The sequence below is a fragment of the Brachyistius frenatus genome, unplaced genomic scaffold (genome assembly GCF_029030835.1).
Source record: "Brachyistius frenatus isolate BFR_SWC_R1_liver_20210118 unplaced genomic scaffold, ASM2903083v1 Contig_9, whole genome shotgun sequence".
NCBI lineage: Eukaryota > Metazoa > Chordata > Actinopteri > Embiotocidae > Brachyistius > Brachyistius frenatus.
The window spans coordinates 300,322-320,936 of NW_027210608.1; the positions used below are offsets into that span (position 1 = coordinate 300,322).

General features: G+C 40.5%; 1 protein-coding gene across 2 annotated transcripts in view; it reads left to right on the plus strand.

The window, feature by feature from the left end:
- cdh8 (cadherin 8) overlaps positions 1–20,615 on the plus strand; it is a 95,165-nt gene that overhangs the window by 56,255 nt on the left and 18,295 nt on the right. For both annotated transcript variants that reach the window (XM_069690283.1, XM_069690284.1), the window contains exons 4-6: positions 7,256–7,375; positions 13,251–13,418; positions 13,685–13,872. In XM_069690283.1, the coding sequence (XP_069546384.1) occupies positions 7,256–7,375; positions 13,251–13,418; positions 13,685–13,872 (476 nt within the window). The remainder of the gene's footprint in view (positions 1–7,255; positions 7,376–13,250; positions 13,419–13,684; positions 13,873–20,615) is intronic.

The window sequence follows — 20,615 nt, forward strand, 5'->3', positions numbered from 1 at the left end:
TGAAAGGATGCCTCGACACGCTTGTTTTCTCCACCTCGTTACAACCGTTTTCTGTGTTATCAAGAGCTTTGGCCCGCCACACTACAGCACAGCACTACACTTTGTGTTTGACAATACTCTGCCTCAAAGTGCTAATCGCCTCTTAATTCTTGTGTCATTCCCCATCCGTGCGCATGCATTTCAATCACATAGGTGGTACTGTCCAAAAATAGTGCTGGCAGCACGGCCTGGAGAGATGGGCTGTCAGTCTCCCTGTCTGATCATGAGCTATTATCCTCTCTGCCCACAGACAGGAGAGAGAGCTACACCAGTGTCTATGTGATCATGATCAATACATAATCACTTTCCTGTCACCGCAATGGCGCTATCAGGGGACAGTCCAGCCCCACAGACCAGCCATTTTAGAAAAAGGGTTTGGCGCGCCATGTTTCTGACCTAGAAAGGCAGGAAGGGGGGGCGAGCGTTGGCTAAGTGAGGGCTGGACTCATTTAAACAGTCATTGCCGTGGGAGTATTACATTTTCAGTATGCTTGGATTCATTACATTATAGTTTGTGAGTGCTGTTGTAAGAAAAGTGACACTTATGAGACCCTAAAAATATTTACTGACCAAGACAGCCTTCTGCGTAATATAATATGACAGTGGGCTGCTATAGTAACACACAGTTAACTTCATTTATTACATGACTTTGTTGAACAATTGCTTTAATTATAGATGCAGTTTGAGCTTTGCAGTTTCCAATTAAATAGATTTCAGCACATGAATCATCACTCCAAAGTCAGGACAACTATTGTTGGTAGTAGTCAAATTGTTACTGACAGCAAGTGGGGAAACAATAAATGTCAGTACAATGTAAAATTTACCTTAGTTCGTGGAACATTATGAAACCAGTGAGAACAGATGATGAAATGTTGGATTTAAGGTCAACACGGCATCACAAACAGACATTCAGAAAAGCATGTATGTCTACTGCGGCAGGAATGCAGTGGCAATAACATTACATTTGTCACAGTTATGATGCATCCTAATTGCATGTTTCTTTAGCACTTACATGCTGATCAGGTCCACGATGATCTCATGCTTGTTTGTTATCAAGCTATTTGTAGTTTGTCTCACGTCATGGCACTGCTACCTAGACTGTGACCTTTTATGAGGTGTGTTTTATGAACAGAGAGAGCTGCATGTTTCACAATAGGCAGCTGAGGGTTTTTGAAAGAGTCTCCCAACACCACATCATTATAACCAGTGTAAGATGCATTGACTGATTTTCTTTTTCGGCCACATGGGAGGCAGCACAATAAGCTCTAAATTAAGCAAGAAACAGGAAATCACCTGAACAAATATGGCAAACAGTACACATCCACATAGAGTTCATATTCTCTCTCCTTATGGCTCTGCTTAGAATGAAATATGTGTCTGTTCAGCTGCTAAATGCTTTACTATGTTCTCCATCTAATCATTAGCTGTGTCTGTGTGCTGTTTGATGTGCAGACAGTCCACAGTCGGGTTTAGCTTTTTCGCTGCATGCTGTTGTTTATTTAGATTCAAGACTGTAACATTGGTTAGAACAGTCCTGACTATGCAACGAGATATCAGAGATGTAGAGATAGGCAACGTATTGTAGACGGTAGCTGCTAGCGTTGATCTGCTCCAGTTTTAGCTGTTAACTGTTATTGTTTTTTTGTTTACAGCAATTAGTTTGAGCTAACACGGTGACGTCGTATAAAAGCAACGTGCTTTGATAAAGAATTGATTAAAAATCGGTGAAGTTAATCAGCAACGAGCAACAAACCATCCCGGATTCCTTGCTGTTCTGCAGACTGCTCCTGCTCTGCCCTCCTCTCTTTTTATTCCTGTCTTCCTCCCTCTCTTTCGACCCCCCGCAGCGTAAAGCCAGTCAGACATAAACAGTATTGTTTTACCCGGGTAGGGCTCACAGCAGGTCACTGTTAGCCCCACGCCTCATGCAGCCCACAGCTCTCCCCATGCCTCAGTGATATCCCTTCTCTCCGGCTCAGTGCCTGCATACATATGAATGCCCCCTGTCTTCTACCCTTCACGCTTCTGAGCTGGTCCAAGCTGAGACGAGCTGAGAAGTTACACGGCTGCCATGCTTGTTGAACAGAAGGATGTGGAGGAGAGTAGTAGCATTCCAGTGCTCGTAAATGAACTGTAATGACACATTCTTTGGAGTGATTATAGGTATGATGGTACTCGAGCTGGGAGTGCTCCCCTGCGGTGCGGTTTGTTAAGTTGTACTGTGTATACTGAGGCGGAGTTCTGGGTAATGTGAGGGGAAAAAAAAAACATCTCATGTTGTTGTTAGATGAATTGGAAAATTGTACTGCTGCATATCTAAAAATTAGAACGAAGACTACATAATACTTTTGTGACATGCAGTGATTTACACTTTGCAAGGACACTTCATTGTGGAAAAGCCCATCGCACTGTAACTCTGACAATGGTGTATCAAGTGTCAGTGTCAGTCCACTAGAGGATACCGTGGCAGTGTCAATGTACGTGAAGTCATTTATGTAACATATGTTATGTAAAATGATTTATTTTAACCCAAACTAGGATTTTTTTTTTTCTGAACCTAACCAAGTAGTTTTCATGGCTAAACCTAAGACACCTTACTTTTAATGTCTAGGTGAGGCAAAACGTGCCACCGACGGTATCCTCCAGACAGGTGTGTTACGGTGTGAATACCGGGTTGTAATTTGACAAGAAAATACAGTGTTCTGCAATTTCATCATTTAGCAGCCTGTTTGATGCCACTATCTGGCCTATCTGGGAATATTACGGTATCATTTTTGCATTTTAGACACTTAATCATTGCCTATGTATTTCCTGTACGTCAACTGAAATTTGATGTTTTAATGGTGGAGATACTGCTGACAAGTAAATCACAAATATATGTGGAAAAAAAGAAGCCCTATTTATAGATTAAGCTGTAGAAAAGTGCAGCGTTTAATTTTCAGATTCATTTCCTTTCCTTGCCGCCCCCGCAGTGTACAGTAAGTGTCTGCAAATGAGCATCCCGTGATGGCTTGGAGCGCCATCTTTATAACTCTCCGCTGTTTGATTATCCTTGCATTACTTCTAAGGAAATAAACAGACTATACCGATGAAGCTGTGTTGCCGGATAATGCGTTACAGAAATAAGCCGCAATGTCCTTCCCCAGCCATTGTGTGTCACACGGTGCTGCATCCCCCAATTTATCTCCTTTCTGGTTCAAGGAAGATTCCTATTGATTTCCTATCACTGAGCCAGTGTACAGAGTAAATAGGAAGTGTGTGCCCTATTATTTCTGTCGGTTGATAAAACATAAGGCTAGACCCCACGTCTTTATTATGAGGCCCCTTTAGCCGCAGCATGCCCTTCAATCAAAAAAAAAAAACAATGGCTGTAAATTAGATGCAAATGGTTCATATACTGTGATGACATCTTTTGAACATGATATGTGTTTGAGTTGTTGGTGTGGTATTAAATCCTGTGAACTTCATGACATGATTAATGAGATTACACTTAGTGTGGGAAAACAGCCGTAAACGCAGGCTGTATTTTCATACATGCTTAATGCGTGTCACCCTGCGGGCCACTGCCCAAATCAACAGAGGGAGATTTGCTTTCCTGGGAAAAGGCTGTGTGCAATCTTTCAGTGTCTGGGCATCTGCTAGACAGCGGGAGAAAAGTGAGACAAATCCATTTAGACAGGGAAATAGCATGATTGCACCTACTTCTACATTTCTATCAGGACTGACCAGGAATGGTGTAACACTTTTTGAGGTAGAAAGGGTGCTGAAGCAGTAAAGTGCACAGGACATCAGTTTCATTCCAGTGAACATCTTACAGTGTAGGCTTTCTACATGCTTAATTCCCTCCTGTGCGGATTTTTTTTTCTTTTCGTTTTAGCAACCATTCAGCTCTGTTTCATCCCTGTAAGTTTATATTGTAGGTGTTGTGTTGCTATTATTGTAATCGCCACAGTGCTACAGGCTTCAAATGAAATCCAGAGACAATACCCGCTCCTACATTTGAGTTCCTGTGCCCATCGCCTGGCCTCCAGCTGCATCCATTTCTGCAGTGTCCCTGAAATTTCTGTGCATTATCAAGTGGAAGGACGAGCTAATCTGCACTGATTTGAAAGAGGACCAAAACACTGGCTTTCCTAATCCCTCATTTTTTTTTTTATCAGGGGTGGTGAGGAGCATTTTACCCCTGTGGGAGGGAAAGAAAGACGGAGCTATTTCATGCTTCACCGGTTCCACTGTTTTTATGAAGATTTTTTTTTTTTCCCTATCCTTACTGCCCCACTTCAATCCATAGTGTAACTGGATTTATAAAGCCTGTTTGCAATAGTCAGACACCTTTTTAGAAGTGCGAAGGTACTTTTCATAATTAGGGATGTGTAGACGGCCTTCTCCCTCTGTAGTAGTAGTAATTTAACTTCAAGGCAGATAAGGCTCTGTATCTCTGAGAATGGGAGGCGCAATTTCCTTAGCTGTCTTTCATTTTATTCATTTGACAATTGGCAAACACCTATGGCACACAGAATATAATTTGCTGTCTGAAAATACCGCATGAGCGCACCAATTTGGATTAATGCTCACGACTGTGGGATATAATTCATATAATAATGTTTCCTTACATTCTGTCAACCCATTTATTTGATATTTTATTCACTTCTCTAACGTGTGTGGGGAAGTTCCACACCAGGTGCTCAATTGGAGCTGGAAATATCACGCGTGGAGAACTTCACATCGAGGTGTCGTTCCATACTGTGTTTTAATTCATAGTAATGTGAGATTTTTCAACAACACACATGCCGCTTCTGTTGACTACAGTTAATGCAATGATATGCAGTGATCATAGCTGCTGAAACGTGATCATTATCATGCGTACTTTTTTATTTCATGCAGATTGAGAGTAAGTTACCTGAGGGACATTTTTTTAATCTCTGACATCAGGTCCTTAGCGTATACTGTAAGTGTAATATGTTTTTTTTCCACTGGAGCAAGCAGAAACACAGAAAGAAAAAGAGCTCATTGATCCGCTGTGATCTAAACACTGCAAAAGGCACGGGGTGTAACAAGCAGTATGAAATTTACAAGGTAAGCTTTAGCAACACAACAGCATGGGTCATCATAAGACTATGAATTACTAGAACACCTCTGTCTCAGTGGACCACTTGAGGCTCCCTCACTGTGAAATAATTGGGTTGCAATGGTGAAACTGTGACTCCAGTTCAAGTGCAAAGGTGGCTTTTGCTTTGTTTTGCTGTTGCAGGACCGCAGACACGGCGGTGACTATTAATCAATGGCTGACACATGTAGCTGATGGCATATGTTTCACAAAAAAAAAAAAAAAAATTGTCTTTAGTGTAGCTCTCGTCATGAGAGATCCGTTCTGTTTTGCAGTAGTCTGACTCAGCAGATTTAAAATGTTGCTTTAAATCTGCCATTGGGCGACTATTTGAGTCAACATTTTTCTCCCCTTCCACTATTTGTGTGTTTGTGTTTTCAAAGTCCCCATAGCAACGGGAAACAACATCCTCCGAGCGAGCAACCTACACGCTGCAAATGGTTTAGTTTTGTATTTGGATCATGTGATAATCCAGGCCCGCTTTGGTTTCGGGAATTTAACCATTTAAATGCGAGGGCTCGCCACCCTGCGAGCGAAAAGAAGTTCCCTCTCGATACCATGGCTGCATCCTGGGCTTAGCACCTTCTAAAGGTGATTGTGAATGGTTGAAAGATATACAAACAGTGTTTTTCCCCCACTTTGCTAGAATGTTATAAGGTGCTGGGAATATTTGATTTGGATTTCAAATATGTATTTTCAGTTTGTTTTCAACTTAGGTTACATGTATCTTAAATTAGGGTCTGTTGGGGACAGTTCAAATGCTTGTAGGTGGACTCCTAAAACACGATGCTGGAGCCAGAACTTGCCCTCTGCATAGGTCTTCCCACTACAAGCCTCTCTGTCTGTGGTGGACAGATTCAGGTGCCGGTGGCAGGACCTGTGCCGTCTGCAACGAGGGACATCCCCCTTTGTTGTCAGAATACCTCTAAACATCTTTCACAGAAACAATTACCATACCATCTGTAGCTTCCTTCCAGCGCGCTGCTCACTGTCAGCATGTCAGCTTCTTTTCTCCCCTTCTTCCACTCACACACACACACACACACACACACACACACACACACACACACACACACACACACACACACACACACACACACACACTGAGACTGATGAGGGGCTAGGTCACAGTGAATTAAAATGGATAAGTTTAATTGCGTTAATTGGCTCTTTATATTCAGATTTCCAGTGCATTTCTTTTCTGATACCTTATAATAGAGCTGTGAATGGTGGATTGAATTGTCTCTTATCTATTTTCTGGTTTGCCTTGAGCATTTGATGGAGTCAGAATATTGATAAAGGACCTTGCATAAATTTTCCGCAAATATCATCAAGCTGCTGTAAAAAAGGCACCTCATTTCTGCTACACTGAGAATTGTTGGTGTGAAGGTAATGGCCACATGCCATGATGTTAAATAATTTGTGATATTCAATTAGCATTTTAAAAACACACGTACCAACTGTTCCACCAACATAGTCAAAACTCTCAACAGAAGGTGAAGGGTTTTATTTGTGTGTTTGCTTGAAGAGATGCTCAAAGACGTGATTGTCTGACAGCCTTCAGCAGAGTATTTGCAGGCATTTGTTGTCTGTGTTTGTGGTCTGGAAGAGAAACAGCTGTGAAAAACATGCAAAAATGTGATTTGGCAATCAATACATGTCATCACATCTCGTGGCTATCTGTCCACTCCATTACGTATTGTATATGTACGGGTTGGAGAGATAGTCTCTTCACTCAGAGAACCAATATCATAATGTAACCACACATTTTCTAAGATCTTGTGACATTTGCCACAAATAATTGAAACCTTGGGTCCAGAACTATTCATACACAACATTGGAATGTGAATTAAACTTACGGAGCGCCACATTGCCACATACAAATATTTGTTATTTCTATATCGAGCAGTCTTACTTTCTAAAAAGAGACCAAATGCTCGCTTGAAGCAGGATGGGGTAAATGAAACTGGATTTTCGAAAGAAATCAACCTGACTTAGGGTTGAATAGTGTCACCCTGATTGCCTCAACACTTCTTTTTCAGCTTACAGATAAATGGAGATGATTGTCTATCAAGTGGCAGTTCATAACTCTGTCCCGCTGCACCACAGGTACCCCGGTTACCAGGGTAACAGCTACAGATGCCGATGATCCAGTGTACGGGAACAGTGCTAAACTGGTCTACAGCATACTGGAGGGACAACCATATTTCTCCGTAGACCCCAACTCGGGTAAGTGCTGCTTCCTACTTGTTGCTGATTTTGTGAGTATTATGCTCAGGGCACACACTGTCAGTACATTTTTGACACATTGGTTTAAAGAGCCACCTATGTAGGATAGGCCATGTCAGATTACTTACCACAACCAACTTAAATATTACCTAATGAATAACATGTTAAATACTACACATGCAGTAGTACAGAGGTCCACTGTAATCACTCTGACTTCAAAAAGGAGACACAAAAGGAGAACACCTCTTTGGGGCCGGCAGAGCTCTTTGTGCTGTTATTCATTGTTTGCCTGACAGAGCCTGACGAAGATCTCTGTGAGATCCAAACTTTGCCTCATTAAATTTTATGGGAGCTAATAATACAATGTGAAAGTCCTTTATCTGTCTCTAACCAATGGAGAGCATAATGTATGACAAAATGTAATGAATGAAAACCACGCCCATAATGGGACAAAAAGGGAAGAAATAGGCTTTACAGTAAGACAGTGATTACATCTAAGGATTATCTCAATAGTCTTTTTTCTTCCGGACGGGCCCGGCACATCAGGCCAGAACCTTTTAGTATTTAAACATTGTCCTTTTTCATTACCGGCTTCGACACTGATAAATGAGCTTACAATGTCACCCCAGGTAAAGTTGTGGCCCGTCACTTTTTGACAGAGTCTCTAGGTAAGTACATCCAGCTGACAGTTTGCAGTAACTTTACCACAGGAGGGTCAAACGGCTTGTTCATAGATACAAATAAATCAACTGGGGCCACTTTTAAACGGGCAGTTTTGCCTCAGAAAACTGAAATATGTTGACAGTCACCTGACTAATAGCTAGAAAGTATCTTGTACATGTAGCATTCGAAACCAAAACTACTTCGTCTTGCAGTTGGAAGAGATCAAGTTTTGAGTTAAAATAAGTAGTTTCATATAAATGATGTTACATTAATCACATACTTTACATAACATATGAAAATGAATACGTTACGTGATGTAAGTAACTTTCTGACTTGACTTCATCAAAATCCAGACTGACTTTTGCTTCCTCAGATTCAAACACCGGTCCTCTGGGTGACAGTCCTGTGCTTGTTCCATTCAACCACCACCAACTCGAGTTCCTCCAGTCTGATATTTAAAATTTACAAGATCTTTCAAAATAGATTAAACCACCAAATGAATTATAATTTATGAATATTTTTGTAATAGTTTAACATCACTTTGCAATCATTTCTAAATTCTCTGAGTTTTGGCCGCTCGTGTCTCTGTGCTGCCAATTCTGTGGATTTGAATGAAAGAGGAAGACTGATGGGACAGCAGTGAGCTTTTAATGTACATGTGCGCTGCCTGCGGGTGCTACAGGTTGTACGACTGCCAGCAGGTACAGATGCAACAGCTTCCCCACCTGCTGGCCCACCTGAGGCGATTTCACTTTGTTTGCTGTGCATTGTGCTTAAAGTGCATACGTTTTCTGAAAGGACAAAACGTCTTTCTATGGTGAGCCATTCACAATTAGGCAACACGTGACTGTGTTAATGACTATGTTGTTCACCACTATGTATATGTTTATAATATTATGTAACCTTACATCTAATCAGGAAGCCCATAAGGGACAGCATTATCAAATGCATGCTAAAGGGGGCCTGACAATGTTGGTTATAGCTCAGAAAGTTGTGTAACAACAACAAGACTGCAGGTAACTCAGCCCATCTGTTTTATGAAACGCTTGTAGATTAACGCTGCATGAGGCTGCTGTTAACTCAGGCTGCCAGGCTCACCGCCTCCCTTTGCAGCTGCTCACTCATGCACACTTGTGCTTCAAAACATAAACCGTACGCTGGGGCAAACATGTCTATTACTGCGGGCACTAGAACTAAACTGGGGAGGGTATGGGTTTAATTGAAACATGCAATATGAATGGAGCAAAACGGTAAGAAAAAAAAATGATGTATTAAATCTGAAAAAAACAAACCAACACAGAACTGAAATACTGAGTGAAATAGAAATAAAGTCTACACACTGTGGCTCCCGGTATATTAATAAAGTAAAAATGTAGATCGCATAGCTCTAATTAAGTCTGTGTTAATGAAATGACAAATGGAAAATACTATATACCAATAATATTACTAATAGGTGATTGGAATCTGCTTAATGAAATATAATAATGAATGACCTTTTTACTGAACCAGTATTAATGGGGCTGAATAAGACCGATACATGCCTTTCTCAACAGGAAGTATATGTAGGAGGCCTCTCATCAGTGTAATACATCGAGACACTAGGTTTTATTATTATTATTATTATTATTATTATTATTATTATTATTATTATTATTATTATTATTATTATTATGTTGGTGCTGGTTAAGCAAGGTCAACTGATCATCAGTGACTTTCAGCAACGGGCGGCATGAAATTCATTGTTGAAACTACAAACAATAAGTTTCATATGAGCAGAGCTCTGCTTCAGTTAGCTTCCTTTAGCCGACAGCGTGTCCTAAATGCTAAATGGGCCCGTACTCACATGCTGCTTTGTACTGTAACATCATTGAGTAATGAATATGCAATAATAATAATAATAATAATGACTTCTTCCGTTCACAAGGCAAAGTCTTCAGCAGCGTCATCAACCCTAAAGTTATCTCAAAACAGGTTCCAGATTGGATCTTTAATTGCTTTTTCAGATGACTTTTTAACATGTGTCTGTAAGCAATATGATTAAATAATGATAAAATTACATTAATAAGAAATGAGATGGAAATCGACAACTCACAATTTGGAAAACAGCACACAATAAACAAGCTCCAAGAAAGGGAGCCCCCAAAATTTATGTGCATAATTAGAACGAAGACTTTGGGCTCGTCCTCGCTGCTATAGGCGTCACAATCTCAAAGCATCTGCAGCCAGGACATGGCTTTGGAAAACGCGCTGAGCGGACAATTTAAGGATTAGCATTCATGCCTTGTGTGGTTGCGGAGCACATGCAGATGGCTCATTCAAGTGAACCAGATGTTTTAATGAATGTTAATGAAAAATAAAAGGTAAGGGGGAAACAACCATTAGAATGTGTTTGACACTTACAACACTGCATTGGAAATGAAAAGCATTCAATAAATAAACAAACATCGTGCCCCAATTCATCACTTGGTTAATGGTTGGTGAAAAAATAAAAAAAAGTTGCGGCAAATATCTATGGAAATGAGTGTTTGTCTATCCTCCCTTTTCAGTGATTAGGAATTAATTTGAATAATTAACGATGATCAACAGAGATGAGAGTGTTGCTTACAACAGGATGACGGAAGTGTGTGTGTGTGTGAGTGTGTGTGGAAGATTAAGTGTAAGTGACTTGTTTATTTTGCTCTTTTCACTTACGGATCCATTTGTTTGTGTGACTAGAGATAGGTCGGCCATGGTTCCTCTTACCAGTTAGAGCTCGCACTAAATTCAGACTCGTGATACATTTGTACCGCACGGTACGGTGTGTGGAGTATAAATGTTGCTAATACATACTTAGCAGAATCCCATTTGTAATTAATTATTTTTATTTCCAGGGAAAAAATGGGAATGAGGAGAAATAGTTAAGAAATACAGAAAGATATGATATTTATCCTGGCAGCTGTTGCCAATGACTTGATGTTTATCATGTTGCATTTACAGTGTTTTCACTCAATCTGTTTTTAGACTTTATTGTACATTTACAAGTGAGCTGTCCCAAAACCTAAAACCTGATTTTGATATAAGTGACTACCTACCTAATAACAATAATTTTCTATAAAGATTCATATCGAGAAAAGTATTGTTTGGGATCAGTATCAAAGTCAAAGGATCAGTACTGGTACTGGTATCAATACTTTTTTTTAATGATACACAGCCCCAGCTGGGCATCTAGTTATGTATTTGCAATATGAATCTATGTATCTGACATTCAGATTACTGAGTATCTTGTATCTGATCTTGTTACTGAATATTCTTAAAAAAAGATCGTAACCTCAGGCCCGGGACACACTGCCTGCGTGGTGTGTGCGTTACCTGTTAAGCGCTACACAGCTGTGGCTTGGTTGCGTGTGTTTCTCCACACAGCTGCGGTGCTGCGGCTGCAGGTCCAACCATTGAATCAGTGAGTTTCCCTTCGATGAAGGACATCAGTGTTGAATTTTCGAGGTCCAACAAGTGATGAGTTGTAACCAAAAAGCAAGCACGTGATTTTTGTCTACCCTCGTTGAGAGCGAGACACACGGACGCCGAGAAAGGGAAGCAATGCAAAGGCCCTCTGCCTTCACCTAATTAAGTGTCACCATGGTATAATTGAAGCCTACACTGGGTTTTTGCTTTGATTTTACATCACACATGTGATCAAAGAGGGTTTCCTTGCACATCTTAGCTGGGAACTGCACACAGCTCGTGTAAAAAAATAGAGGCCGGGTCTATTATACTAAGGAAAACAAAGAACACCCCCCCCCTCCCGCAGCAACAGGTAACGCACACGGCACGCAGGCAGTGTGTCCCAGGCCCTAATGTTCAGTTATGGGATGCTGGCGACCTTATGCCCTTTAACTATTAAAAATACATACCGAGTATAATATTGACTTGGTAACAAATGCCTTTTTCTACATTTATATTCAAACCAGTTTTGTGGCCAACATTAGTACTACCACAACAATTTTCGACACATTTGGTTTCCATCGAGGAAAACAGCAAAACACAGTTTAACAGGACAAATATTTGATTTTAAGATTATTATCATTTGTATGCACACAGCAATGATGTGTGACCAAAAAAATAAGAAGGTGGAGCAAATGTCAATAAAATAAAAAAAAAGGCAAAATTGACATCACACATGGTAGACACAAACCTCTGGTACATGGTTGAGATGTAAAGACGGTCTGGGAGTTGTGGTCTGTGGCCCCACTGCAACCATATGATTCAAATCCATTTCTTGTGCAGATCCCAACAGTCACCGAATGCTCAATGTTTGCCATGTCCGGCCTTTACTGTGAAGATGTAAATCATTTGTAGAGCTGTTGGAATGATGACAATAGCGACACGTGATGCTTAAGGTTGGAGGGAAAATATACCCTACCCATATTTATTTAAATTAAGTGTACAATGTATTGCTCCTTCCTCAAATGCAGTCTTTCTGATGAGGTGCCCTTCCCTTTATTTAGAGCACTGTTGTTGTGTGACCTCCAAAAGCAAAACTGACCCTGAAATTGTGCTTTGTCTCTCAGAATTTTTTTTTATCTCGAGTAAAATGCAGACACAGACAACATCCTAACCCCTCCCATGTTTTCCATCATAGCCAAGCATATTATCATTGTCTGAGGCAGCTCAGGACCAAGGCAGGGTGTCATGCCAAAGCCTGCCTATTATGAGGGGTTTTATATTCATTTGATGATCCTGCGGGCCTGTGTTTCCTGAGTGGATTATCCGTATATGCCGGTGCTGAGCCCTTTTTATATTCAGCGCTGCGGCAGAGTCAATAAGGTCCATTCTGCATACAATATTCAAGATTATACAAGACAGACAGCATAATTCACACTCAATCAGAATACAAATGACTGCAGACCGCGGAGCAACACATTCGAAAACAAACAGCTGATTCACAGTGCTGGGACTGGCTCAGTCATGACCACCTCACGACACGCACACCGACCGGGCTTTCTCACAGAATAACCCTGCAGGGAATTCTTTACCTCTGCTTGGTATGGACTCCTCGTTTTGTGAAGTCATGGTCTAAAATAATGCATGTTATAAAGTGGGGAGTGAGGTGGGCATGAAGGTGACTGTGTTTTCTCGTGCTTGCATGCGCATGAGCATCATTAAAATGATGTGCAGAGTATATCAGTCATGTTTGTAATTGCATTAATGTGATATGAACTGTTTCCACCTTCAGCGACCATAAAAATTGCTCTCCATGGGATGGACCGGGAGATGAGAGAAGAGTATCTGGTGGTCATTCAGGCTAAAGACATGGGAGGTCACATGGGAGGCTTGTCTGGAACTACGACTGTCACCGTCACGCTAACCGACGTCAACGACAATCCACCCAAGTTCTCTAAAAGTAAGTATCTTCACAACCTGAAACATCCCTAATCGAATGAAGGCGAAAATCGAATTTCTGCTGCTCTAAATGAATATTTCTGTGATTGGTCATAATTGGGAAAAATAAATGTTAATTTGTAAATTTCATCAAACAGGTTCCTTGGAAGCTAATTCCTCTAACTGCTGCAGTGTGTAATGATGATGCAGTACTGCAATATGCTTCCATAATTATGTTTAATGTGATCAAGATTTCAAGAAACCAAAGAGCTGTCTGTTCCTTCCCAGGTTTGTATGAGTTTGTGATCCCTGAGGACCTACAAATAGGGAAAATGGGTGGCAAGGTGAAGGCAAACGATCGAGACATTGGTGAGAATGGCAGGTCGACATACAACATCATCGAGGGAGACGACCAAGGCATGTTTGAGATCGTTACAGACACGCAGACACAGGAAGGGATTCTCCAGCTAAAAAAGGTAAGACCTGGGATACTTTAGGGAACATTTGTTCACTTTCTCTCAATCTGTAAATTACTGTTTGACAATGAAATCCATCAGATATATTGGTTGCAAGGCTCAGGCCCTACCAATATGCACTCACTAATAGGGCTAGGTACCAAACTTCCAAACTTATATCGTACAGACTAAATTGCTTCAGTACTATTTAGTACTGAAAAAAATGGCTATCGGTACTAATTTTCGATACCTTGGCTGCATTCGTCCTGACATATTTTCTATGTGGGTAAATAAGTATTCACCATACTATTTTATTTTATTATAATTATTTTATTCTATGTTTTCATTTATTATGCAGGTTTAACCTGCCTACATAGATAAAATCACTCGGTTTCAACTTTTACACGTGGACTTTTTTGACTTAGCTTTTGGAGAAGGCTAACTTCAAATATTAAACATTGGAGCCAGCCCTCTGAGGAGTTTGGAGCCTAACGGAGCACTTTTTTTTTTTTTTATGTCTAAAAACTTAAAGTACAAATAAACTCAAATAGTACTTTCAAAATGGTTATTGTTAAATGTGAAATGCGAACCTTCTGAGCATGGCCATTATTTGTAAAATAATGTACGTGGAAACTAAGAGGGCTACATTTTTTGTTTTGTTTTTAAGATAATTTTATTTTCACATTAAAGTTTTTCCTGTTTAACTGTAACTCTCTTATCTCAAGGCAAATTGTTACATATTGTGCACTGATTGAACGTTTTTTTTGCTGATTCCCACATTACTATACAAATAAGAGCAGCTGGACTGAACCTAAAGTTGCCTGTTGTTCTTTGCAGTTCTAACACATCCGCACGAAAGAGCTACAATTTGGCCCTAAAGCAAGCAAGCAGTTGCTGGTTAAATGCCTTGCTCAAGGATACATTGGCAGTAGTTTAGAGCAGAAAAGACAATGCTTATGAAATGTGATCATCAAGATGTTTCCATGTGTGCTGTCCTGAGGAAAACAACTGAGCAACATTCCTGTAAAAAAAACAAAAAAAAACACATCTTTTACCTTGAGGCAAACGCATTAGTGCATAATGGCATGGTACTGTGCAAGTGCTCTAAAGATAATTTTCAAATTATGGCACACAAGACACATGCTTTGCTGCTGATAGAGTATCGCCGAATCTCTGTGATTTCCGCACACTGTCATACAATGTAATAAGTTCCTCGATATGCGGTATGAATATTTCCTCCAGGATAAAGCTTCTGAGGTTTGAGCCAAGATGGCATTGCCTTGCTTGTAGATTTTTAGAGCATCCAAATCCCATATTGTGCTCAGTATAGAATAATATGAAATTTATGTTTGAAAACCGCGACGCATTTTAATAACACTGTGACCTGTAACCACGTCTAGATGCAGCTATTTTTCAAGGGCAGCTGTGGAAAATCAAACTGAGGTTTGAACACATGCGATCAAAGATACCACGGCACATGCTATTTACATATGTAAATATGCTGTAGTGAAGAAATTTCCCCTAGGGGATTAATTAATAAAGTGTATAAAATCTAAAATAAAAAATCTATTCTTTATTCTAAAGCTATAGAAGTTATGCTTCTGAGAACATGTTTGCATGTATTAAATTATACACGTGATGGATGGACGGGTGTTCCTAAATCTTGAGTCATGGTTGGTTCAGTGTCTGCCGAGAACAGCTATACATCACTCAAATGCGCAGTGCCATTGTGTTGTGATGTAAAATGACAATACCCCAAGGACATGTGGTGTGACTTTGTCAAAGTGTGAACAATGAACTGTGTGGGAGGCGGAATATACAAGAGCTAAGGCAATCTGCTGGGATTACAATTCACTGCCACTAAAGAAAACACCAGCGCGGTAGAACAAACTTGACACAAAGTCATAAAATCTCGAACTGTTGACAAAGCAAATGTCAAATGTGTTAGTCTTTTAGGAAACCTCCACTTCCGTGTCCCACAGAGAGACTCACTCCTCCCATGTCTGCTCAGCTTTCCCTCTGTGGTCCTGAGTTGGCTGCCAACATAACTAAATCAAGATAGATGATAATGTGCCTGGAAAGTCGGGATGCATTTGCACACTTGATGTTTTTGCATCCCTCCACACGGCAACGTCTCAAGTTTATACGAGTTGAAAGAAGCATTTGTTTTGCTTTTGCTCTTTTGTTGTACAGTTGTATACTTTCACCACTGTGACCCTCCAACCAGGATGACAGAAGAAAAGACTCAGTGTAACTTTTTCCCCCAACACACCCTGTCCCCGTCAACAGCTCTACAAGTCTATAAACTGCCATCTAATGGCAGTCCTTTGCGGCAAGGTTAAAACATATTGATCTAACTGAGGCTGGAGAGGCACAAACCAGGGGAGAGATTCTTTGCTGTTTGAGTTTTAAGCTTTTTATCTGCTTGCCCCCAGGCCTTTCGAGGGATGTTAGTGGGACGCTGAGCTTTCACCCCTGCAGCCAACGCTGAACTTTGAAGTCTCTACATGGCCCGTGTGTACATACTGATTTGATGCTTACGCTCGAGTGAGACCGAAGAATGACACTACGGGGTTGTGTGGGGCGGGACACGACAGCGAAGGGGTGTAAACACAGGAGAAACGAGAATGTTTCGTGTTGCTGAGTTGAAGTCTGCGTCCTCTGTTTAAAAATTAAAACTCGTTCAGCTAAGCCATGTGTTTAACATATGAGGATGAAGGCTGGCTAAGCAACCTTTAGCGCATGATGTCTGGGAGATCTACCGTTTTCCTTTTGCACTCATGAACATCTTATAATCAACAGTAGCTGTGCAACAGTAGCACCATGCATACTAATACAAATCAAAGTGTCTCTCCCTGGATTATTCAGTCAAAGCACTGTGTTCGTTTATTGAATTAATAATTTGAGTAGGTCAAAAATATCCTGATTCCATTGTTAGGGTACTGTACAGTTTTTGAAAGAGCAGCACGCATACATGCTTTATTGGAGTTTGTAATTGATATTGAAAATACATTTAATTAAATCTAACAAGGGTAATTAAAGAAGCTGTTTACCACTATGTTTTCCTTAAAGTGGATTTGGTGTAATTAAATATTCTAGCAACAGTGAAAGCCCCCCTCTCCCCTTTCCGCTCTCTGCTAGGACACTGGGAACAAATGTAATGAGGTGTTTCTACACGCTGTCATGAGGGAATAATGCTGAAATATTTTGATAAGGGAGAGGCAGAGCGCAGAGAGCCATTTTTTTTTTACAATGAATTCGAGTACTTTGCTATACTTCTATGAAGGTGAGAAGCAAATGACAAAAATGCCTTCTGCTCTTAAACCTGTATTTCAGTATGTTTGTTTATCGTGTTACTTTGAGTAATATGTAAGTCATTGGTCTTACCCCACAGAGATTGTACGGCCAAGTCTGAATATAGCATTGGCTGTGGAGCATGTTAACCTCTTTTAGCTTATTGTTTTGTTTTAGAGGACCACAAGATATGTTTTTCTCAGAATCGGTGGAGAATAAGGCCGAGATAAAAGAAGAATGTTTGACTCGATCCGGTTACCACGCAGCCCAGTAGGTCCACCAGGGGGTACCGTGTCAGTTTCAAGTTTTGGCTCGACTATGTGTGAAAAGTACATGCACATATGAGGTCGAAGAAGGAGGTAATGCGATTAAGCATAAAGAGCGATAAAGTCCGGGCGGGGAGGTACGTCAGGTGTTGTTTGGTGGATCAAACCAAGGACGTTCACCCAGGAGACCATCCTTTGAGTGCGTGAGAAAGTGATGTTAACTTATTTTAAGTAACGCAAGTAACATATTTAGCCTACATAACGTAGTTCTGTAACTTACGTTACCTACATAACATTATTGACGTAAAATAATTTCCTCACCCAACCCAGTATTTTTCCCTTAGACCTAAGCACGTGGTTTTTGGTGGCTCAACCTAAGACACGTTCACATCTACGCCAGTTAAAATGTGACACCGACACGGTGTCGTGTGTTTCACGTTTTGCCGTGATATCAGGTTAGACTACAACACAACTCCATAATGACACTAATGGGGCCACTTGTCAAACAGTTGGATGTATCTGCTAATGTTGGCAAAACGTTTCTGGTAACAATTTAAATACAGCATTTCGATGTCAAATAAATAGATAATGTGCAGGCTTAATATGATAGTCTGTGTCCACACGTTTGCTCCGATTATACTGCTTATCCAACTTCCAGTGGAAGCCAGTGGATGGCCTATAATAGTGTCAACATGTATGAACTGTAGACACCACCCAATTAAACCAGTCTTTGTACCTATAAATGGTTTTCGAATAATCATCCATATAAAAACCTGAACCTTTCCCATCTCTCCATTGCCATATAATCACTCTGAGTATCCAGACACACCTCATACAGGCCTCTACTCTCCACTACCCTCCGAATTAAAGTGTAATCCATTGGCTCGTGGTCCAGACACACTCTGTACTTTCTCAGCACAGACGGCAGGATCAGAGAGAGAGAAAACGAAGGGATGGAGGAAGGAGGGGTTGGGTGTCAAGTGAGGAGGAGGGTGAGGAGCAGAAGAAAGGGAGGTTAATAATAAAAGTGTTCCAAAGAGCTTCTCTGACTGTGGAGGAGTGGGGCTTGGAAAGACTTCAGGGGCTTCGGTCGCTCTACCAGTACCCTGATGCCAGGAGTGTAGGAGTGTGGAAGTCAAAGCCCCGGGTCACCTCCAACGTTCCCCTGGCTGCTGCTACTGTCTCAAATCTGGACCCCCAGACACCCTCCCACCGACCAGCCCCCATAGCTCTCAGCACCGACCCTGTCTGACCTCAGGGACATTTTCTCCTCCCCGCTCCCTTTTCCTCTAACTAAATACATTTCTCGTTTTGTTCGTCTCTCTCCTCTTAGTCCTTGTCTCTCCCCCAAGCCAGCTCCCGTCCCCTCAAGCGGCAAGGCCCAGTTTTGATTTCCCTATAAATCCTGGTTATGGAGCGTGGAAGTGACTTGATCCCATTATTCTAGTAGTATGAGAGCGACCAGAGGTGATTCAGACTGAAATTGTGACAGTCTAGGGTGTCCTCGGAGATGCCGGGAGAGTAAAACTGCGACTTTCCTCTTTCTTTTAAATATTAATGATGAGCCATCTATAAAGAAAATACTGTATGTCAATTGAAAAGAGGGATTAAAAAGATATGTCAGTTACACAATGACATCCCCTGAACAAAATGTTTTTATTTCTCTTTGGAAAATTACACCTTTCGTTGATAGTCTTAAATAAGCACCTGTCTCTTTTTTTTTTTTATGTGAGCTGGATGTCATATCAGTATGAAAGTGCTAATAATCTGCTGTCACTAAAAGCATTAGCAGGGAGATTTGTGTTCTTTCATGTATATAAAGCTTGGAAAATATTTTCTGGTTGTGTGACTCTCAAAATTAAAATTACACTGACTGATTGATTTAAATCACAATGGTAATCAAATGCATTCTGTTTGCTGTAATATCAGAAAACCACAGACCTCGTCATAACAACTCACAATCTTTGTCTCTTTAAAATAAAGTTCCTTGGGTGTGTAATTTGTGTGTGATCGATAGGAGCATATTGGGATGCAACGGAGGATTATTTTCATTATAGATTAAGCTGTTGATTATTTTCTTAGTTCATAGATTTTTTTTTTTTTGTTCTTTAAAATGTGTTTAAAAAATGTCAACCAGTGTTTCCCAAAGCCAAAATTGCAGCCTAGCAATGTTTTGTTTAGTCCTGAACAACAGTTTATAACCTAAAGATATTCAGCTATTTATTATGGAGGACTAAAAACACTGTAAAACATTTAAGATGTTGGACTCAGTGAATATTAGCATTTTTTTCATAAAGAAAATGACTCAAAACAATTGATTTACAAAATAGTTGTAGTTAAATCTTCTGTCGATCAATTAATCTCTTCATCACAGCTCCAGTAGCAGCGTGAACGGCAGTCTGCCTCAGTGAATTTTAGGATAGGACTGCTGGGAGGAACTTCAGTTAGAAATGTTCAGATCTTGCACATGGGGACGTGAAGTTGGAATTGCTTAATAAAGTATTCCCATTGCTCTAAATGCTAATTTGCTCAGTGTAGCATCTTTCTGAAGACGTGTGAATCTTAGTACTGTAGGGCTCGTTTGAGTTTTAACACAGACGGAAAATAGTACCTCAGATACAAACATAAAAGTCCTCCTTTCCAAAATTTGTTTTTTTTATGTAAGTGTAAAGATATTTCTACGTGCACATACCTAAATATCCAAAATAAAAACTCTGATTATGCAGAATCACCCCCCTTTTGAGATTATATTGCTGGAGCTAGTTGAGTCGGAGGTAACATTAACTGTTTTATACCCCGATGTCGTCTTTCATTACACATTCCCTGCATGGTGAACACCCATATCTTTCAAACACCTATTAGTGTGTGTAATGCTGGCTTTCCGACTTTGTACTCTCTAAACCGAGTCAAGGTAATCCCAATGACATGATCAGAGTATTTCCAGGCTCCCTCCTGAGCCAGAATACATTAATACTATTTTCAAAGGCCGATTAATACCGCTCATGTCAGATAACCGGAATATAGGATGCTCCTTTAATCTATAACAATGCATTGTGTTTTATATTATTTGTCTGTACATTTTGAACAGGGTCACAGTCAGATCAGTGTTGCACTTTGTACAGTAACTGAACTACAGTCCACTGGATTGTACACAGCATTAGATGACGTTGTTATTTTGATGGCTATAAAGGACACATCTGCCGA